The sequence below is a fragment of the Bolinopsis microptera genome, chromosome 1, assembly GCF_026151205.1.
Source record: "Bolinopsis microptera isolate Bmic1 chromosome 1, MBARI_Bmic_1.0, whole genome shotgun sequence".
Classification (NCBI taxonomy): Eukaryota; Metazoa; Ctenophora; class Tentaculata; order Lobata; family Bolinopsidae; genus Bolinopsis; species Bolinopsis microptera.
In genome coordinates this window covers 18,790,556-18,813,519 of record NC_087072.1, presented here as the reverse complement: position 1 = coordinate 18,813,519, position 22,964 = coordinate 18,790,556, and the positions used below count along the sequence as shown (strand labels likewise).

Genomic DNA, 22,964 nt, shown 5'->3' with positions numbered 1-22,964 from the left:
TCCACTATATTCAACAAACACTGAGTTATGTCTTTCACATGAAGTTAGTCTCATTAAAAAATATTGAAATTTTATCGAATTTGGGCAAAAGCGAATTTGGGCAAAAGCGTATGCCCAAATATGGGCATATTTTTTTAAGCTCATAGCTCAGCCAATTTTTGACCAATCTGGATGGAAATTCATGTACTAGTCCTAAAACAGGCTTATCTTGCGAATCTGAGTGAAAAATATAGTTCATCATGTAAATCTTAACGAAGAATATAAATCTTCTAATTGTAGGTATATTAAAGTATATTAAAATGTAGGATTTTTTCCGATTTTGACCCGGGGATATACTTTAATATACTTTAATATGGTTGGCCCCCCCCCCCCCCCCCCTATGAGTATGATAAAGTAAATTTCCACTAACTAGGTTTAAAACCATGTACGAGGTAACAGAGACGTCACGACAGAAGTACTTTGGAGGGGACCAGTGTACCTTCAAGCACTGGAGCAAGGAGCTCAAATGTGAAATGAACTTCTCGGTGTACTTTCCTCCGACCTACTCCGCCGAATCTGATAAATTTCCTGTTCTCTACTTTCTTTCCGGCCTAACCTGCACCCACGAGAACTTCACTATCAAGAGCGGAATGCAGAAGTATGCAGCTGAGCGAGGGATGGTGGTAATCTCTCCGGACACTAGTCCTCGGGGTTCTGATCACCCGGGGGAACATGATCACTGGGACTTTGGTTCAGGGGCTGGGTTCTATCTGGACGCTACTAATTCTCCCTGGAATGGGAACTACAGGATGTACTCTTATGTAACCAAGGAGTTGGTGGGGACCTGCGCTGAGAACTTCAATATCAGTGAAGAGAAGCGAGCACTGTCGGGGCACAGTATGGGGGGCCATGGAAGTCTGGTTATCTGCCTCAGAAACCCAGACATGTTCAGATGTGTTACAGCCTTCGCCCCGATCTCCAACCCAACCAAGGGGCCATGGGGGATCAAGGCTTTCAGCAACTACTTAGGAGAGGACGATATAATGTGGCCCTGTTGGGATGCAACTGAGTTAGCTAAAAAGTTTCCAACTTCAGGGGTAGAGCCTCTCAACATGTTGGTGTGCCAAGGAGAGGAGGATAGGTTCCTAGAGAAGGAGTTGTTGACACAGAATTTTATTGATGCAACTAAGGGAAACCCTAGCTTTAACATAGACTATAGACTGAGGCCGGGGTATGATCATATGTATCCTTACATTGCTACTTTTGTGGAGGAGCACTTTGATTTTGTGGCAAAGTTTATTTGTTAATTTTTAAGTTTTTAAAACAATTTTCAATCATGTAATTTTATCAATATCTATTTGTTGGCGATAGTCACGTAATAAATTGTCTTTTTAGCATTTGTAGTCACATATAATTAGGGGGTTTAAGGACAAAATGAGACACATTTTATAAGTTTGCTAGCTAAAAATTTTTCGAGAAAAAATTAAAGAGAACAATTACAACAGCAAATTAAAAGATTTGCAAAGCGATCCTAACATAACTGTCATAATTGCAAACTAAAACTTAAAGACTGGCAGCTACAAGCAGGCCATTTAACTGAAACAAAGATAAACTGTTTTATTGAGAAACTTTGCAGTCAACTACTGATTGGAGTGGAAGTTCTAGAATAGTCTAGTATTCCTCATCGTCCTCCTCTCCCTCTCCTTCAACAGAATCTACACCAACCTCTTCGTAATCCTTCTCCAGAGCAGCTAGATCCTCGCGAGCTTCTGAGAACTCTCCCTCCTCCATACCCTCTCCTACGTACCTGAGAGAAATACACGTAAATCGACCGTTCATTCGCATATGAATAACTAAATTTTGTGTGTTCATTGTTCAAGATCTAGTAGTCAGTCACTATCACACACAGTTACACGCCGCATATGATTTGGACCGTGTAATAACCGTGGTTGTGTAATAACTGTACACGACCACAGAGCAGCCACGTGACAGAGACAGTTTAGTGTTATTGGTGGGGAGACTTGTTCTCGTTCAGGCAGTTTATTCCTTATTTGGGTGTAATAACTTGAGAGCAATTCTACCGCTGCACGCGAAGATTGTTGCTTTGTAGGGTATGAATAAAGGGAATAAATACAAGCTGGAAAATAATGGTGCAGGATATTTGGTGGTGAAAAAGAATGTGGCACAGCACTCTCTCTCTACAATGTACACTATTATAAGACACAAAAGTTTGAAACCATGCTGTTATAAGTCATATGTCCCGAATGTGATATACTCAATAAATACGGCCACAAACACAGGTTATTGTTAGATTAACACATTTCAGAATCTTATCAGACACAGTATAAAGGGTGTCTTACAGGAAACTACATGTATTTATAGTTTAGACAATTGGTTAAAAATAGAGTGTAACTGAACCATTAATACATTAGACGGGAAATATCAGTCTATCTCGGCCGTCTAGTTTAACAAAAGTTATTCTATGTATGAGCTAAGTACTATAACACTTACCAGTGAACAAAGGCTCTCTTGGCGTACATCAGATCGAACTTGTGATCCAGACGAGCCCAGGCCTCAGCGATGGCAGTGGTGTTTGACAACATGCACACAGCTCTCTGGACCTTAGCCAGATCTCCTCCTGGAACAACAGTTGGTGGCTGGTAGTTGATGCCAACTTTGAACCCGGTGGGACACCAGTCGACAAACTGGATGGTTCTCTTGGTCTTGATGGTGGCAATTGCAGCGTTGACATCCTTGGGGACAACGTCTCCTCTGTACAGCATACAGCAAGACATGTACTTTCCGTGTCTAGGATCACATTTCACCATCTGAAAGAGAAGTTCCGTCAATAATCATCGACAACAAACGGTAGTAAGTTTTTTGTGTGCGAAAGACCTTCAAAATAAAAATAAAATCACCCCCATCTTCGTCTACTAGTACTATTCTAGCTATGGACTCAGTCTTTCGTTTACGTCAAGCATTTCAGGCTTCAGCTAAGTTTGTATTGATGTTCAACTAACAGCAACATTGCAGTAACCGGTTGCTAAGGGGTAACTATACCGCAATTATAACAGTACGTGATGTAATGAGTTCTGCTGTAACCTTGCGGGCTCATCCAATACTATAGAAACTGGTAACTTTAGACACCTCTCCCACGGAAATGATCTACATTCTCAGATGTAATCAAATCAGTGTAGAGAATGTAATAAAGATATCACGTATTAACAGACTGGCCCACGTGTTCGGGTCACATGCTGCACTCGATGTCCTACACCTTAACTGCGGCTTAGAAACGCCCGGTCATGTGATTTTGCACGTGCAGTTCCTTGAAATACCACGTGACCGAGCGGCAGCCTCATTAGGAGTCTGCAAAATGGAGGGATAATTTAAAATTTAGCGGTTACTAGGGGCGACTGAACATTCCAGAACACTCTACGTTTCTCAAAAGAGGCAAGACTGTCGTGGCGTGGACTGGGTCAGAGTGACATTTATGTGATTCTGTCAAGCAGGAAATTAGGTCAGCGTGAGATATTCAACGAATTTGCTTGACATTCCCATTTAGGGCTAGCGCCTAGCACTGCAGCGATATTGCTGAATTCATGTCTATCAAATGGCCGTGGAGGGACAATCTTCAATCATAGTTTCATGAGACTGAGAAATAAATAATGGCTCAGTCAGAGAAATCTCATTTATCAGGGGAGGCACATCCATTTAACTTCCATCTGTTTGGATAAGCTAAGATATATTAAAATTAGCCGTTATATTCGGAGATAAAGCAATTATCTGCTGAAATGAACTAGTTTTTATCTCCTCGAATAAACGGACGGTTAATTTCTTATCGCAATATTTGGGGCTATGATACAATAAATTGCTGTTATCACAACTTGTCGGCCAGGCATTTATGTTAAATTCTGTTATCATAAATTGGAAATGTAACGGTAAATTGCACTGATTTCACGGCACGTTGTGTATTACGAAATGACTCTTTGAACTGAATGTACCAGAATCATATTTGTAACGTGGCCGGATACCTTAGGCATGTATCGGGTTTCAGAATTGATTTTAACTAACAGCAAGATGCTTGTTTTGCTGTTAAGTTATGAGGAGAATAAACTATAAATTAGAATCTAAGATTTGGCAATCGTTGGCCGATGGCCGGGAAAATAAAGTAACCCTTAAAAGGGTAATTAGTTAAGGCTGACCTGGTTCGCAGGCTCGAAACAGGCGTTGGTGATCTCAGAAACAGAGAGCTGCTCGTGGTAAGCCTTCTCAGCAGAGATAACTGGAGCATAAGTAGCCAGAGGGAAGTGGATCCTGGGGTAGGGCACCAAGTTGGTCTGGAACTCGGTCAGATCAACGTTCAGAGCACCATCAAATCGGAGAGAAGCAGTGATGGAGGAAACAATCTGTCCCATCAGTCTGTTCAAGTTGGTGTAAGTTGGTCTCTCAATGTCCAGGTTTCGTCGGCAGATGTCGTAGACAGCCTCGTTGTCGACCATGAAGGCACAGTCGGAATGCTCGAGGGTGGTGTGAGTAGTGAGGATAGAGTTGTATGGTTCTACAACAGCAGTAGAGATCTGAAGACGTGAAAATTATTTAAATGGGAAGCACAAAGTATTGATTGAGCAAATGTAATAAGAATTGTGTTAAAAATAACCAAAGATCATGAAAAGATTAGAGAAGTATTACAAACCTGGGGTGCAGGGTAGATGGCAAACTCTAGTTTGCTCTTCTTTCCGTAGTCTACACTGAGTCTCTCCAGGAGAAGGGAGGTGAACCCAGATCCAGTGCCTCCACCGAAAGAGTGGAAGACAAGGAATCCTTGGAGACCAGTGCACTGATCAGCCAGCTTCCTGATTCTGTCAAGGCAAAGGTCAACAATCTCTTTTCCAACGGTGTAGTGGCCTCGAGCGTAGTTGTTTGCTGCATCTTCCTGTAAAAGCGTGCTTTGAGTCATGAGAAACATTTTCTTCATGATTATAAGTAAAGTTGAATTGTTGTAGATGATAGTTTTAGATGTCAAGAGGGAACACAGATTTACGAACCTTTCCTGTGATGAGCTGCTCAGGATGGAAGAGCTGTCTGTAGGTTCCAGTCCTCACTTCGTCAACAACAGTTGGCTCCAAGTCAAGGAATACTGCTCGAGGAACGTGTTTCCCGGCTCCAGTCTCGCTGAAGAACGTGTTGAACGAGTCATCACCACCTCCGATGGTCTTGTCAGAAGGCATCTGTCCATCAGGCTGGATACCGTGCTCCAGGCAATAGAGTTCCCAGCAAGCATTACCGATCTGGACACCGGCTTGACCAAGATGAATAGAGATACACTCGCGCTGAAAGAAGATAGCTTTGAACGAGAGTGATGAAATAGTTAATACAAGATCAAAGAACTATTCTGATGTTTACTAAGATGTCAAGATGTGTAACAGGATCAAATGAACATTAATGGGGTTTACGTGGAAGGGGATGTGACTTACCATGGTTAAGCTGAATTAAAATCTTAAGACTCTGTTGGAGTAACGACAAATATCCGAGACAATAAATTCTGAATGAGCTCGATGCGACATCTCAGTTCTTAAAGAGATGCGCTGGTACACGCAGAGTATCCTGCCTTACGCTGATTGGTCGAGAAAGGCGTCACGTGCCAAAGAGGAGTGCTTTCATTAGTTCAAAAGACAAGGCAGACGCCCACGTGACTGCGCGCGTGACCACTCCTAATGTATCACTTACAAAACTAGCGGCAGCGTGTAAAGAACGGGCGAGAGAGAGGGAGAGAAGGCCTCGGTCGCTATGGTTACTTGATAATATGATTAGATCATTTCATTATGACAAGTGGTCTCCCATCAAGTGGAGGCTCTGTTGCCATGGAAATTATAATATTTACTCACATAACAGACTTATAAAACTCTTACTCTTAGAAATGTTCTCTCTTATCTCTCTATTAGTATATTGCTGGCTTGAGAACAAGAATTAAAGAAGTTGGTGTTGCCCCGAATTGAATCGCTGGCTGTCACTTCCCAGTTATTGCAGATGATACTCACGAACCGGCCTCCAATCCTTCTGCATTAAGTTTGACTCACATATTTTATCCTTTCTTTCCCGCTGTTGTCAAGCTAGACAGAGTTTCTCTGACAATCAGTCAAGAATCACATCTCTTGGGAGGTAGCCTAACTTTTCCAGACCAAATAAATAATTAAATATCCCGCCGAGTCAAGAAAAAGTACTATTAGTATAAGTCTTCAAGTTTAGAATCTTTGATTTGAGTATTTTTGACCAAAGTAAAATACCTGTCGAGGAGATTTCTCGGGGACCGGAAATTTATATTTCATACCCATGAGGCTGAACCTCGACATAAAACTTCGTGGGATTGAATTTCGGAGGATCAAATAACTTGCATTAACTAGCCTAAAAGGCCACCGAGTAGCGTCGTTAGCAGAATCTTAATTAAGTTAATACCAGATTTCTTATCTCATTAAATTTAATGGCCTCAATATGCAACTTTCGCGCCCACATTTTCTATGCCTCAAACCAGACTATATACTATATAGTGCTGCAAACACCATATTATCAACCATTGAACATATCTAAATCAAGTTAAACCTTTTTTTACCGTTAATACAGTTATTTTATCATTCCAACTCGGAACACACTCGGAACACACAGGATGAACTAAATAACCGCCAAGATTTATCGGACAAAGAGATTACACGCGCAGAGTGTAAGCATTGTTACTGTGGCGGAGACTTTTACCGTTTATAATTCTGGTAACGGTTATACTTACAGTTACAATACTAACACTAACAGTAACAATTGTGACTAAGGTTGTGTTATGTTTAGTATTTCCATGACAACTCGTACAGGCTCTTCTTCATAGAGAGATGCATCTTATGGTTCTCAATGAATTGAGATCACGTGCAAATCGTGAGGACCAATCACTGCGCGCCTCACGTGAACGTGGGATAGATTCCAACCAATCAGGTAACGACTCAGAGCCACGCGTAGACCAAGGACACATGGCAATACTGCTCTCGACAGCTTGGTGTATCATTTCGAAATTACTTTCTTCGGATATTCGTCACTCTCTCTGAGTCTAAAGATTTTGATCCTACCCCACGATGGTTAGTCAGCAAAACGTCTTAAAATTGCTCTAATTTGAATAATATTTCATCCAAACTGTGGCTTTATGACATGTAATATATATTTATAAGGACTAAGGCTACGTCTTATCGCTTACTGCGTAGTGAAGAACATACATATGCATGTCTTGAATTAAGTTTATGAGCAATCGATCAGCGTGATTACTTTTAACTTTAAGTGTCCAAAACTAGGTCATAGTATTAGTATTAGTGAGATATTTTTATCTGACAGTCAAAAAATCTTTTGAAACGATCTTGAAGTTGACCTCTATCTCGGATCTTCTATAAAATTTTCTTTCAGCGCGAGTGTATCTCAATTCATCTTGGTCAAGCCGGTGTCCAGATCGGTAATGCTTGCTGGGAACTGTACTGCCTGGAGCACGGTATCCAGCCTGATGGACAGATGCCTTCTGACAAGACCATCGGAGGTGGTGATGACTCGTTCAACACGTTCTTCAGTGAGACTGGAGCCGGAAAACACGTTCCTCGAGCTGTGTTCCTTGACTTGGAGCCAACTGTTGTTGACGAAGTGAGGACTGGAACCTACAGACAGCTCTTCCATCCTGAGCAGCTCATCACCGGAAAGGTTTTCTATTTTGAATATATTTTTTGTCACATTTAATTTTATATGCACGGCTAATTGTAATTTGAAATTTCTACTCTTTATCCGTTTTCTTGACTTTTGTGCGGGTCATTTTGTATTTGTAATCAATTTTGTAATCAATTTCATATTCATAATATTTAGGAAGATGCAGCAAACAACTATGCTCGAGGTCACTATACGATTGGAAAAGAAATTGTTGACCTCTGCCTTGACAGAATCAGGAAGCTAGCTGATCAGTGCACTGGACTTCAAGGATTCCTTGTCTTCCACTCTTTCGGTGGAGGCACTGGATCTGGGTTCACCTCCCTTCTCCTGGAGAGACTCAGTGTAGACTACGGAAAGAAGAGCAAACTTGAGTTTGCTATCTACCCTGCACCCCAGGTAACTGTCAAGCAACAAAGAGGTTGCCCTACATGCTGCTCGATGATATTCTTGCTTTCGAAACTAAAACTATTAATTCGGGTGTAGTTTTAATATCTACTTCGGACTAAATGAATCAATAATTATATAGGTATCCACTGCTGTTGTAGAACCGTACAACTCAATCCTGACCACCCACACCACCCTCGAGCATTCCGACTGTGCATTCATGGTTGACAACGAGGCCATATACGACATCTGCCGACGAAATCTGGACATTGAGAGACCAACTTACACCAACTTGAACAGACTGATGGCACAGATTGTCTCCTCCATCACTGCTTCTCTCCGATTTGACGGTGCTCTGAACGTTGATCTGACCGAGTTCCAGACCAACTTGGTGCCCTACCCCAGGATCCACTTCCCTCTGGCTACTTATGCTCCAGTAATCTCAGCTGAGAAGGCTTACCACGAGCAGCTCTCTGTTTCTGAGATCACCAACGCCTGCTTTGAACCTGCCAACCAGGTCAGACTTTGTTTTATTATGATTAATGAGCGGTTTTTTATGATCTGTACTTATTATAGCTATTTTTCATGTCAATACAGCCCCTAAACACAATTTCTCATGTTAGTACCTACGACCCTATTAACCGCCAAATTTTAAATTATCCCTCCATTTTCTAGACTACTATTGAGGCTGTCGCTCGGTCACGTGGTATTTCAAGGAACTGCGCATGCTAAATCACATGAGTGGTTGTTGCTATAGGCATTATTATATTGTCAGACCACAAAGGCATCATGTGACTTTTGTCACGTGATACAATATGCAAATGGTTTTGTCTTCTAAATATAATTACTACACTCTCTACATTTATTAGATTAAATTTTGCTGAGAATGTGTGTAGGCAAGTAGGTAGATCATTTTCATGGGGATGGTGGAGTGTAAGTTGCCTGAAAATCAGAGGGAGCCCACATAACAAGTTTATTATGAGATCATACAGGCAATGTTAGTAGCTTGCAGCATAGTAACCTTTTGTCAACCAGCTTTTTCTATGATCTTCACGTCCGCGTCAGTTGAAAATATGTCAAACAATGGTTATAGCGGGATTTAAAGAAGGGGCTGAGATCATATCCATAGAAAATCTGAAATCATATGCGGGTAATCTGCTGTAGTGATAAAGTTAATCCAAAATTGTACAATATTTGCACTGTAAGTGTAACAGCAATACCGACCACCACATTTTATTAATGATTATTGACGGAACTTCTCTTTCAGATGGTGAAATGTGATCCTAGACACGGAAAGTACATGTCTTGCTGTATGCTGTACAGAGGAGACGTTGTCCCCAAGGATGTCAACGCTGCTATTGCTACCATCAAGACCAAGAGAACCATTCAGTTCGTCGACTGGTGTCCCACTGGGTTCAAAGTTGGCATCAACTACCAGCCACCAACTGTTGTTCCTGGAGGAGATCTGGCTAAGGTCCAGAGAGCAGTGTGCATGTTGTCTAACACCACTGCCATCGCTGAGGCCTGGGCTCGTCTAGATCACAAGTTCGATCTGATGTACGCCAAGAGAGCCTTTGTCCACTGGTACGTAGGAGAGGGTATGGAGGAGGGAGAGTTCTCCGAAGCTCGCGAGGATCTAGCTGCTCTGGAGAAGGATTACGAAGAGGTTGGTGTAGATTCTGTTGAGGGAGAGGGAGAGGAGGACGATGAGGAATACTAGACTCTAATTTATGTCATACGTCGTGCTTTTGTTTGATATTCTGAAAATATTGAGACTCTACATCATATAAATTATAATGTGCTATTATCTTTCATTATTATTACATTGTTTCTCGTTCTTCATTGCTATCTTACTAATATCAAAAGTTTCTTTTGTCATTCTTTATGGAAATCTAACCTGAAATTATTATCGGAGGACCTTGTAGGCTTTCTTATTACTAACTGATGCAGATTCGGCGAAGAATGGGCTGTTGCCGACCGATATACAAAATTGGGAAACTGAATAAATAACTCTTTTAAAATGCGATCTTAAATGAGGAACTTAAAGTTAAACTGATTCTAAGGATGTTCAACATGATATGACTCAAACAATGTTTAAGACTAGTGCTTCATTAATTTATCGATCGCAGCTTCTAAAATATTACTTTTACTTTTACTTTATCGGACCTTATTTGGACGGACATTACTTGAACGCTGGAGGCCCTAGCGTTCATCTTAATGTCCGTTCAAATAAAGTCCGTTCAATTAATGTCCGTCCAAGTTAAAGTCCGTTGAAATTTTTTCAAAAATTTTTCCAATTTCGAACTTTTTACCCAGAATATGACAACTATGAGAACTTTATTGTGCCGTAAGTTAACGACGGAAAGGTTCTCCTTGGTCTGCCGGAGGCACAGAAAACTCTACCAGTATATGATGTTTTCAAGGGTCACTTGGCGGAAAAAGTCAACGAAATCATGACTTGACGGATGTTACTCGTCTAAATTTCTTCGAAGTAGCGCGCGCCGCTTTCTTCTCGCCGCTTTCTTCTCGAAATGGCCCGACGGCAAGTGCTACGAAGTAGCGCGCGCCGGGCCAGATCATTAACAATGGTCAAAATCATGACACTCAACAACATAGTTCATGAGCTAGTCCCCGCCAACATGACAAACTTGTTCCAGCCTCTAGATATTACGGTAGATCGTGTTGCCAAGGACATTGTCCGACGTTTTTATAGTTCATATTACTGAGGGGAGGTAATGAAACAGTGCTAGGAAAGCTCCACGTGATGTTAAGGTTAACCTTAAGTTGTCTAAGATAAAACCACTTCACGCCGAATGGCTTGTAAAAGTTAACACTGAAATGCAGGACCAGGGTAGTTTGATAAAAAAGGTTTCCACAAAGCTAGAAATCACTGATGCTTGTTTAAGCATGGACTATTTCATGCAAAAAACCTATTTAATGAAGATAATATGTGATATTAGACACTGATCATGTACACATATTTTAACATTTTTACTGCTTAATGACTGCTATTCTTACTTACTGTATAAAAAATGGATTAAAAAATCATTTGCTGAAATAAAAAAAACGTCAAAAATTTTAAAAAATTCGGATTATTGATAGTTTTGAATGCCTTCGAGCGTTCATATTAATGTCCGTTCACAATTATGTCCGTTCATGTAATGTCCGTCCAAATAAGGTCCGATAAGGTAGTAAAACTATATCTTACCGGCCTACTAATACTATACGGAAATTATTCACTTACAAAATTAAAATATTATCAGTTTGTATCGGGAGACGTTGCCGTACAAACAATTACCAACCAGCAACTCAGCAGCTTAAACGGCTTCAGTAAAATATGTGGACTCTTAATTACTTAAGTAGCTCCATCAAGAAATGAGCCGAGTTGAAGGTAGGTCTCACACAGTGGGGCGGGCACAACTGACTTCATCGGCAACTCTGGCACACGGAGCTATGTAATGATAATGGGCAATGGCCACTGGACATTTATTTAGCAATCGCAAATTGATTTACAATAAAGTATCTCATAGTTGACACGTACCTTATCGAACTTTATTTGAACGGACATTACGTGGACGCTGGAGAACCTAGCGTTCATATTTATGTCCGTTCAAAGTTGTTCCCAAAAGTATTCTACTAGAACTACAAACTTACTGTTTGGAATTAGTAACAAGTTATTACGAAAACATATATTTTGATGATAGTTGGTGACGAAGTGAGACTGAGAGTCTCCACTCAGTGTTTCAAAACAAATTATTTTTCGACGTTTCGGCAACATGCCTTTGTCATGGACAGGACGTTACAATAACTTACATAGCTGCAAATTACAATGTTAAAATAATCTATCAATACCATGAAATATTACAAACATTTTACAAAAATCTATACAATCAACAAGCAATAACGTGCTTCGTTGCCAACTATCTCAAAATATAATCATATGATCGACCCACTCATAAGAGCGAAGAAAGATTACCAATATTATTACGAAAACGTTTAATATGTATCAAGTTTTGGCTTCGAGCGTTTATATTAATGTCCATTGTCCGTTCAGACCTATGTCTGTTCAGTGTTCACGTACTATCCGGTCTAATTTCATCCGATAAGGTACACTTTTTCTATGGGTTTTTACGTCTGATTAAAAATCAGTAAAACAGTGATTGCTAGCGGGAAAATTATACAATAAATAAACAAATCTTTGTAAACTTTACAATATACTGATACAGAATACATATTATAAGTAAATAAAACAGCTCCAATTCCAAAATCTAATGATTTCGAGTAGTCTTAAAAATAAACACTTCATTATGAGATCATATTATAGCACAGCCATACAGTCCAACTCTATTTGGTCTAATATTCTTCATCCTCCTCCTCTCCCTCGCCATCAACAGAGTCGATACCAACCTCCTCGTAATCCTTCTCCAGAGCAGCTAGATCCTCTCTAGCTTCGGAGAACTCTCCCTCCTCCATACCCTCTCCTACGTACCAGTGGACAAAGGCTCTCTTGGCGTACATCAGATCGAACTTGTGGTCTAGACGAGCCCAGGCCTCAGCGATGGCAGTGGTGTTAGACAACATGCACACTGCTCTCTGGACCTTAGCCAGATCTCCTCCAGGAACAACAGTTGGTGGCTGGTAGTTGATGCCAACTTTGAACCCGGTGGGACACCAGTCGACGAACTGGATGGTTCTCTTGGTCTTGATGGTGGCAATAGCAGCGTTGACATCTTTTGGGACAACATCTCCCCGGAAGAGAAGACAGCAAGCCATATATTTGCCGTGTCTAGGGTCACATTTTACCATCTGAAAGATTCGGTGTTATTAACATTTCTTACATTTATTGGAAACAATTAATTAGAAAATATTGTTTGGTTGTGTTTCAATCTGTGGGGTAGTATTGTCATGCACCGCTCATTAATCATAATAAAACTAAGTCTGACCTGGTTAGCAGGCTCGAAGCAGGCGTTGGTGATCTCTGAAACAGAAAGCTGCTCGTGGTAAGCCTTCTCAGCTGAGATTACTGGAGCATAAGTGGCCAGAGGGAAGTGGATCCTGGGGTAGGGCACCAAGTTGGTCTGGAACTCAGTTAGATCAACATTCAGAGCACCGTCAAATCGGAGAGAAGCAGTGATGGAGGAGACAATCTGTCCCATCAGTCTGTTCAAGTTGGTGTAAGTTGGTCGCTCAATGTCAAGGTTACGCCGGCAGACGTCGTAAATGGCCTCGTTGTCGACCATGAAGGCACAGTCTGAGTGCTCGAGGGTGGTGTGAGTGGTCAGGATAGAGTTGTATGGTTCAACCACAGCCGTCGAAATCTAAAATAATTTATCCGTATAAACATTATTTAGAATACATTGTTGGAAATTCATAATATCAATTAATTGTTTATGGGACTCAACTTACGTTAAGGCCAAAATTAAGTTACCTGGGGAGCAGGGTAGATAGCAAACTCAAGTTTGCTCTTCTTGCCGTAGTCTACACTGAGTCTCTCCAGGAGGAGGGAGGTGAACCCAGATCCAGTGCCTCCACCGAAAGAGTGGAAGACAAGGAATCCTTGGAGACCAGTGCACTGATCAGCCAGCTTCCTGATTCTGTCAAGGCAAAGGTCAACAATTTCTTTTCCAACGGTGTAGTGGCCTCGAGCGTAGTTGTTTGCTGCATCTTCCTGAAGTCGAAGAAACAAGCTATGAGTTTTTATTCATATTCTCATAATAATGTTGAAAAGAGTTACATTTTTATTATAAATACAAATTAATATTATAAATGCAACACATTATTATTGATAGTTGTAGGGGTCATATAACGTGATTTTAGATTGACGAACCTTTCCTGTAATGAGCTGCTCAGGATGGAAGAGCTGTCTGTAGGTTCCAGTCCTCACTTCATCAACAACAGTTGGCTCCAAGTCAAGGAACACAGCTCGAGGAACGTGTTTTCCGGCTCCAGTCTCACTGAAGAACGTGTTGAACGAGTCATCACCACCTCCGATGGTCTTGTCAGAAGGCATCTGTCCATCAGGCTGGATACCGTGCTCTAGACAGTAGAGTTCCCAGCAAGCATTACCAATCTGGACACCGGCTTGACCAAGATGAATTGAGATACACTCACGCTGAAATATTATCGATGTTATCGATAACTACGCCACTGAAGATCAAGTGCTGAAAGCGAACAACGACAAACTTTAAACTATATAAAGGTTTAGAGTGCCATGATCAGCAATTACTAGTGATCTGGTTCAAATCTTGTTACAAATAAACATTAAACATGTTCACAAAACGGTGAGCACTTGAACTTTGGAATTGCTCAGATCATGATCATTCAAATTGCCACAAATTATCAAACTCACCATTTTAAGTTAGATTTTAAAGTCTCTAGTTTAACGAGTAACGGCGCTATCCAAAGAAATTAATTTTCAACTGAGTTCCAAGAGTTTGAGAGCAGCTTTAAAGGAGGCACCTAACTCGTAGACTAGCATTCTGATCGGTGAGTGGCTAGAACATGTCACGTGACAGTACTCTGAGATTGGATTGGTTGGCTTCTCTCCAAAGGATCGGTTTAAAGCTATTAACGATATAATGAGCAGCTTCGATGTTTGTAGTTGTCATGGCGACCTCCTCTTAAATTCGCTGGTAATAACGTACAATGCAATAAGTGCATACATGCAGTATCATTATTGGTATACCAGGTAGCAATCAGAGAGCAACAGTCTCTCTTGAATTGTAACGGGTAAAATTACCATGACCACCATGATTCATGACTGTGCTCTGGTGGTCTCGAATTAAGACTCCTGTCAATAAAAACACGTACTTTTTATCAAAATTATGTCCCGGTTAAGTTCGAGCTTCGCTACGTACCATTAATGATTGATGATCAATCCCTGGGGTGAGCTTTGTTAGGTTTCAGTGCAGCCCCACGGTCTACTTCAGCCGAATCATTGAACTTAAAGTTAAAACACTGAAGTACTATACACCATTGTTAACTTCGTCTTCCAGGGGAAGGGGGGAGGGAGAGGGGTTGTGTATTATCCCGTCCACTTGAACGTTCGGTCGGCGCGAAAACATATTTGGGGGAACAACATGCTTTCAGGGGGAGGGGGGCGAAAAGCTGTAGGGTGCATGTGTGGCAACAGAAATTTAGCGGGGGGCACATCGGTACGTTTTGCTTGTAGATGTATCACGTCGTGACCCCATTGTCGTTTCACTAAGTGGTATCGTGGCTACGATACAGCCGCGCACTCGTGCGCGGCAGGCGGGCTAGTAGTACTAGTAGTAGTAGTACAACGTATGACAACGTTGAACGTTTTGACTTTTGCCACTGCATACAAAGAAAGTACCTGAGGCAATTTGCAATTGTTCTATTAATTGCATAGTTTATTATTTAATTGTAACCATTCATTGACATTATTTCGGGACTCACGGACATAATTATATATACACGGACATTTTATAACTTAGTTGTAGTGAACGGTGGATTTTGTCGTACTGAACGCATGTTCCAGTTTTTTTAAGCGAACGTTATTAAACGTTAGTAATAGTGAACGTCAGTGATTATCAAAAATAAACATGTATGCCAATTTTTGAGATGTTCTTTCTTTTGATTGGTCGGCGTCGACTGTAAGCCTTCCTTGCGGTGGCTTTCACAACGCGTCCCCATTCTGAGTTCTCCAACTCCTGCTGCTAGAGAGAGAGAGACTCCCAAGTTATATACCATAATTATATTATACATTTGTATCGACATATATCGTTTTTCAGTTATATAAGTTACCTAATATCTATTAATTATTCTAGTATTTGTGATTAATTTGTATTGATTTATTATTTGTGACTTATAAATTAGTAACCATTATTTTACCGTCTAAAAAATTTTTTTGTCAAAAATTAATTTTATGAAGGAGTAAGTTGACAAAAGATGCGCATTCGTATATTCATTTATTGCATGTTTAATTTGTTTTTTGTGTTTAATTTACGATTATTTGCATTTGAGATTCTGCGATTAAATTTATTTTGTTGATTGTAATGTTGTGATATTGCATAATTTATTGTAAATGTAATATATGTTTCAGAAAATTACCTATGTAATGTAACGCGATGGAGGTTCTTTAAGCGGGCAATTCCAGTCCAAACCCTGGAAACATGACATAAAGGATTTGTTTTACTTGTTGCATGAAAAGCACTAATACATAGATATCGACAACAGACTCCGAGAGTCTTGAATTAGTTCGGTTACCACCGCCCCTGGTGCAACCCCTTACGGGTTAACGATGAGGAGACAGGGACTTCCATGGCCTGCTACGTGCAACTCGTAGGAGTGTGCAATGTTCCTGTAACGTCACTTTAGAGTGTATACCACTCTTCTGTCGTTGTTTTGAGTGTCCGATCCAAAAACCAAATCCTAGGGTACACGAGACGTGGAAGCCTGTGAGCGTGTAAGAGTCTGTTAAGTGTTAGAGTCCTATGGTTATACGAGACGTCGTAGCCTGTGAGCGTGTTCAATCCTAGGGTTACACGAGCTGAGACATGGTAGCCTGTGAGCGTGTTAGAGTCTGTTAAGTGTTAGAGTCCTAAGGTTACACGAGACGTGGTAGCCTGTGAGCGTGTTAAATACTGGGGTTACACGAGACGTGGTAGTCTATGAGCGTGTAGACCGCTCCTCTATCGTTGTTTTGAGTGTCCGATCCAAAACCAAATCATAGGGTTCACGAGACGTGGAAGCCTGTGAGCGTGTTAGAGTCTGTTAAGTGTTAGAGTCCTAAGGTTACACGAGACGTGGTAGCCTGTGAGCGTGTTAAATCCTGGGGTTACACGAGACGTGGTAGTCTATGAGCGTGTAGACCGCTCCTCTATCGTTGTTTTGAGTGTCCGATCCAAAACCAAATCATAGGGTTCACGAGACGTGGAAGCCTGTGAGCGTGTTAGAGTCTGTTAAGTGTTAGAGTCCTAAGGTTACACGAGACGTGGTAGCCTGTGAGCGTGTTAAATCCTGGGGTTACACGAGACGTGGTAGTCTATGAGCGTGTAGACCGCTCCTCTATCGTTGTTTTGAGTGTCCGATCCAAAACCAAATCATAGGGTTCACGAGACGTGGAAGCCTGTGAGCGTGTTAGAGTCTGTTAAGTGTTAGAGTCCTAAGGTTACACGAGACGTGGTAGCCTGTGAGTGTGAGTGTGAGCGTGTTAAATCCTGGGGTTACACGAGACGTGGTAGTCTATGAGCGTGTAGACCGCTCCTCTATCGTTGTTTTGAGTGTCCAATCCAAAACCAAATCCAAGGATACACGAGGCGTGGTAGCCTGTGAACGTGTAAAATCCTGGGGTTACATGAGACATGGTAGCCTGTAAGCGTGTAGACCGCTCCTCTATCGTTGTTTTGAGTGTCCGATCCAAAACAAAATCCTAGGGTACACGAGACGTGGAACTGGAAGCCTGTGAACGTGTTAGAGTCTGTTAAGTGTTAGAGTCCTGCGGTTACACGAGACGTGGTAGTCTGTGAGCGTGTAGACCGCTCCTCTATCGTTGTTTTGAGTGTCCGATCCAAAACAAAATTCTAGGGTACACGAGGCGTGGTAGCCTGTGCACTGTGAACGTGTAAAATCCTGGGGTTACACGAGACATGGTAGCCTGTGAGTGTGTAGACCGCTCCTCTGGCTCTATCGTTGTTTTGAGTGTCCGATCCAAAACCAAATCCTAGGGTACACGAGACGTGGAAGCCTGTGAGCGTGTTAGAGTCTGTTAAGTGAGTCCTAGGGTTACACGAGACGTGGTAGTCTGTGAGCGTGCTAAATCCTGGAGTTACACGAGACATGGAAGCCTGTGAACGTGTCAAATCCTGGGGTTACACGATACATGGTAGCCTGTGAGCGTGTAGACCGCTCCTCTATCGTTGTTTTCAGTGTCCGATTCAAAACCGAATCCTGGGGTTACACGTCATGTGGGATCCTGTGAGCGTGTTAGTTTCCTGCGGAAGGTGTTATTTGCCTGTGGGAAAAGCGGTTATGCTGCGGTTTTAAGGTTAGTAGAGGCTATTAGTAGGTAGTGCGCCATCGACAGGAGCCGCGCATGCCGACTGTAGGATGGTTTTTTAGCGCTAATTTCGGCCAGCACAATTTTCTTCAAACAAATAGATATTGAGTATCCTTCCCGACCTCCAATTGCAACAAAAATTGGTAAGCTTACTCATAGACTTACAAGGAAAGTGTCCGAAAAATTTACAGCATATCCAACCATCAGACATTATGTTACAGCTAAAACTAAAAGCAGCGTATTTTGCCCCATTTTGATCACTAAATCAACTCCGATATCCACCAAATTTTTCGGACAGTTGTGAAAGCCCTATTGGAAGGTCGTCGCCAATTTCCAGAATGATCTCATTAAAGGAACTGAAGATAAATCCGAATAATACGACAAAAATGGTCAAATTAGGACGAATTTGGTCAAATTACGCGACTTTTACAGCTACTTTTGCTCCAAAAGCCGCGCACCATCAAATATGGCACCTTGGCGAGTAGGCGAAACTTATTGATTTTTTCAAAAAAGTATGACAAATTTGGTATTGTGAAAATTCTCACAGTCTTTAGAAAACAGTGGTACAAAAATTTTTTAAATCCGAGCAAGTTTATTTTTTATCGTGCAGTACCCCCTACTATTAGAGCCTTTCCTTGTTGTTATGTAGAGATGGCTAGTCCCTTCCTTTGCATAGGTTACTAGGTTAGAAACACCCATGCACCTCCCGTTCGAGCCACCCACCCCAAACCGCGTGGAGGTTCGGTGAGGTTTTTCGTGGGGCAAATTTTTGAGATGTTATTTTATCAGACTGATAATTATCAATTTTACAGACTGATACAAAATGAGGTGCAATCCTATTTGTGTTCTCCTACTAAAACATGGCGGTTGGCGAGAAATGCTTCTACGAGCGTCGCGCGCGAGAGAGTATATTTCTGACTTAGACTTAGAGTTAGTCGCCATGAGCCAATGATCACACAAATACAATGCAATGTATTCACTACGTTCAGAACGTGATATGAGTTTTAGTGAACGCATGTACAGAAAATGTTTAATGAATGTTCCGTACGTACACTACAACTAAGTTATATGATAATTTGACCAAAACCCATAATCATGGGTAGAGTGGACCGCTGCCAGTGTCTCTCTTTTCCAAACAAAAGGAAATGATATTAATTTGAGGAACCGTCCGCAAATGCAAAATGATACCGAAAATGAAATCGGTCGCTCGCTTTTTCCATTCAATAAGGTTTATTATAATTCGTATAAAGCTGTGAATGAATGGGAAAAGCGAGCGACCGATTTCATTCTCGGTATCAATTTGCATTTGCGGACGGTTATTCAAATTAATATCATTTCCTTTTGTTTGGAAAAAAGAGACACTGGCAGCGGTCCACTCTAGTTCTACCCATGATTATGGGTTTTGGTCAAATATCATCTCTTTTTGTTTATAATGTCAGGATAATTTACAAAGTCGAAATTTAAGCTCATAACTTGATCAATATTATTATTAATATTTATAAAGAGGTAATTTCAACGATTTCGAAATTTTACCTTTCAAAACATTTCCTTGTGTTTAAGTAGGCATATCTGTCGATATCTGACTGAATATGGCACTTTTTACTCATTCAAGTTGGCATTAAATTCATATATAATGCCATTTAAATATCGTGGGAAAGCAGAATTTATTCGAAATCACGAATGAGCAAGATTCTCACCTTTCGCACGTGCAAACTTTAAGCAGACGTTACGTGCGCATAAAATATTGAATCACCGTAAATTTTTGCATAGTGGTATTTAATATATAGTTTGATAAGCATGCAACGTTTCAGAAGATTTCAAAAAGAACTTGAATCACAACGGGACTCCAAAGTTGATAAAAATTATGAAAATAACAATTTTCAGTGATTTTAGCAATTTTAAATCAATTTGGGCGTGTCCCCACATGTGCAACTTTTCGATTTTCAACATTAAAACTAGCCTATAACACAATTTAGACCTTTAGGAAGCAAAATTGAGCTCCACAACCCAAGGGATGGCCCAACACCGGAGAATACTAATTCACAACTTTTGTGTTTTTATAAAATTATTCTTCAAAAAAGCACCAACTTCAATATACCAACCAATACAATAGCAAATATCTTTATGAAAGAGCAAGGTAGGAAAATTTTCCGGTAGATTTTCAGAATGCTTGAACAATTATCTAAGGTGAAAATTTCCTCAGATTTTGAATAAAATTACTCCTTAATGGTTAAAAGTTGATTTGAAAAGTTGTTATTTTGTAAAAAATCAAGTTTTAAAAACACCTTATTTGATGACGTCATCGAGTGGTGATAATGACGTTAAATTATTTTTTGATTTAATGTAAACTGAAGTGTAAACAATTATTTTTAAGACCAGTGGTTCAAGATGACTGTATCGTTCACACTTTTGAATCTACGGACACTTGAATATCCAACTTGAATCCCAATACTCCTGTAACTTGAAACTTTTTTTGCAGTCGATTTGGTCAACGTCTAGACGCCTTGAAAAGTTTCAGATCTCTAACTCAATTTTAACACAGTTTTAAAGGCACCTGAATATGGCGATTTTGGGTTTTTTACCTAATTTCGTATAACATGCTGGCGCGTATTTTGCGCAAATTTCTTAAAAACCTCCACATAACTATTTTTTATTCCTGTCATCTTTAACATTGAATTAGAATGGGGGTAAACAGTAAGGGGGGTAAATAGTAAAGAGGGTAAATAGTAAAGGGGGTAAATAGTAAAGGTGGGTAAATAATAAAGGGGGTAAATAGTAAAGGGGGTAAATAGTAAAGGGGGTAAATAGTATTGTGAATATAAGGGCGACGGTCATGCTTGCCAGCATTGTGATATACATTATATTAGTATTACTTTCACGGACATTACTTTTTTAGCGTGAATAATTAATAATTATGTCTGTGAATAATTATGTTTGTGGCATTATAAGGTCCGTGAATAATAAAGTTCGGTTATTATTTCCATTAATTTTGGATGATGATTAATCACTCTACACTTACTAATACTGGGCGGCGCTCAGGTTGTCATTCCGCCGAATCTTTATATCTATGAACATTGAACATAATCAATAATAGCCTGGGGTCCCCAGGTAACTCTACACTCGACTGTCACCTGACTAATTTTCAACCTGTTCTCTAGCTGGCCCTGAACGACTATTCGAAACCCTAACCCTATAGCTTATCTGATCCCAACCCTATCCCTGACCCAATCCCTAACAAAAGGGATGATTATTAATCACTCTACACTCGACTGTCACGTGACTTTTTCAACTCGTTTTTTAGCTGGCCCTGAGCTTCTATTCGAAACCCTAACACTTTAATCCGATCCCAACCCTAACCCAATCCCTAACAAAACACAAAAGCATATGCCGAAACCCTAACCCTGACGAAAAATTATACCAACTTCCTAATACGGTCATATCACGTGATCGTGACGGTTTTTCGCCAATATCTCGCCAGGGGAGCATTTTTACCATGGGGTGATTCGGAATCAGCGTCCGAAAATACTTCGATCCAAATCATGGTTTCAATTGTCGGGGAACCTTTTAGAAAAATTTAAAAGATCGACTGTATAGTTGTAGAGTGATTTAACACGCTCGGCTCGTGACATTACCCATGTTCTATCCACTTACTTTTAGTGCTACTGTTCTGTTATAGTGTGACTTTAAAAATTAAAACCACTTACTTTAAAAGTTAAATGAATGTGTTTTAAATAGCAGCAGCCTGCAGTACGGAAGACAACAGATGTCACTAGAGATTGGAGGCAATATGTCGTGCAAACTCAAAGTGTCGAATCTAAACAAAGCTTACAAGTACTCTCTAAAAGGCTGGACGCTCCCGGCCTTATAACTTAGAAATGAAATTCATGAGTCAACTTCCATTACGGTATGCAGAGTAAAATGTTGACGTTCGTTTTGATACTACTGTCTGATTCAGCCTCTTCATTATTAAAATCGGAAGCTTCACATTCAGGTAGATCTATATTATAGAAGATGTTTCAGTACTCTCATTTTTAATGCTGTAACAAATTAAGAAACATGTAGTGTGTATTATCAGTTTTTGACGTTTTATAAAGTGGATCGCCGTCTTTCAAGTTTAATCCAATTAGCAAAATATTACCATTTCACTCATAAGCCAAATTTTACATGGGCTGAGTGGTGAAATTATGTTCTGAACAATCGATAGAATGAGAGTTTGAGGACCTATTGAGGAAGATGTCACTGATTTTATTATTGGTTGTACCGTGTACGGTGTACTGCAAAAGAAAGAAAAAGAAACAATTCCAATGAATGAGGCAGGCACATGGAAGCAGAAAAACTAAAAGTATGATGACATCATCATAGTGTATTCATGCTCGGAGCTATTAACGGAGTGACTCCGGACACCTTAATAATCAGGAACTCCCTACCTCATCCCTGAACGTTATAGAGACCTGAAGGAGCCTGAACCCAATTTCACAGGAAAAATACCACCAGATCAGTCGCCAAAATTCAACCCTCATTGTCTGGGCATTACAACGATGAACCAAAAGCAACCAAGCACTGGTTTTCGGAAAAGGATGGAACATTTTGGAAGAGAAAATATGGACTTGGAAATCCTAGCAAGGGAACCAGAGAGATCTCCAGCGTTTTTCTAAGCAACCTTGCTTTGAGATACAACATCAGCTTACAGCAGCAACAACAGCAATGAAATGAAATGAATAAATAAACAGATTAAAAATATTACAAATTTTCTTACCTGGATCGAGCTTTAAATTAACAAATTCATTTACTTTGATCAAATATTGTCAAAATAGTACTAACCAATTCAGGTTCAACAGCTGTTCTGGAAAAATATTCG

General features: G+C 40.5%; 4 protein-coding genes across 4 annotated transcripts; 2 read left to right on the top strand and 2 right to left on the bottom strand.

Annotated features, from left to right (window-relative positions):
• The first annotated feature begins 422 nt into the window (after nucleotides 1-422).
• Nucleotides 423-1,286, top strand: LOC134822436 (S-formylglutathione hydrolase-like). Its single transcript, XM_063833555.1, has one exon. It carries the CDS (start codon nucleotides 423-425, stop codon nucleotides 1,284-1,286), a length of 864 nt encoding a protein of 287 aa, XP_063689625.1.
• A 137-nt stretch (nucleotides 1,287-1,423) lies between these two features.
• Nucleotides 1,424-5,898, bottom strand: LOC134826048 (tubulin alpha-1A chain-like). The gene is made up of 6 exons (XM_063838307.1): nucleotides 5,454-5,898; nucleotides 5,025-5,309; nucleotides 4,673-4,912; nucleotides 4,182-4,556; nucleotides 2,491-2,807; nucleotides 1,424-1,786 (listed from the first exon to the last, which is right to left on the bottom strand). Exons 1-6 carry the CDS (start codon nucleotides 5,454-5,456, stop codon nucleotides 1,651-1,653), a joined length of 1,356 nt encoding a protein of 451 aa, XP_063694377.1. The 5' UTR covers nucleotides 5,457-5,898; the 3' UTR covers nucleotides 1,424-1,650.
• Nucleotides 5,899-7,418: 1,520 nt separating this feature from the next.
• Nucleotides 7,419-9,950, top strand: LOC134826051 (tubulin alpha chain-like). Its single transcript, XM_063838311.1, has 4 exons — nucleotides 7,419-7,698; nucleotides 7,858-8,097; nucleotides 8,228-8,602; nucleotides 9,353-9,950. The coding sequence occupies exons 1-4, from the start codon at nucleotides 7,516-7,518 to the stop codon at nucleotides 9,803-9,805; spliced, it is 1,251 nt and encodes a 416-aa protein (XP_063694381.1). The 5' UTR covers nucleotides 7,419-7,515; the 3' UTR covers nucleotides 9,806-9,950.
• Nucleotides 9,951-12,247: 2,297 nt separating this feature from the next.
• On the bottom strand, nucleotides 12,248-14,192 carry LOC134826052 (tubulin alpha-1A chain-like). The gene is made up of 4 exons (XM_063838312.1): nucleotides 13,913-14,192; nucleotides 13,514-13,753; nucleotides 13,029-13,403; nucleotides 12,248-12,891 (listed from the first exon to the last, which is right to left on the bottom strand). Exons 1-4 carry the CDS (start codon nucleotides 14,093-14,095, stop codon nucleotides 12,439-12,441), a joined length of 1,251 nt encoding a protein of 416 aa, XP_063694382.1. The 5' UTR covers nucleotides 14,096-14,192; the 3' UTR covers nucleotides 12,248-12,438.
• Between the last annotated feature and the right edge of the window lie 8,772 nt (nucleotides 14,193-22,964).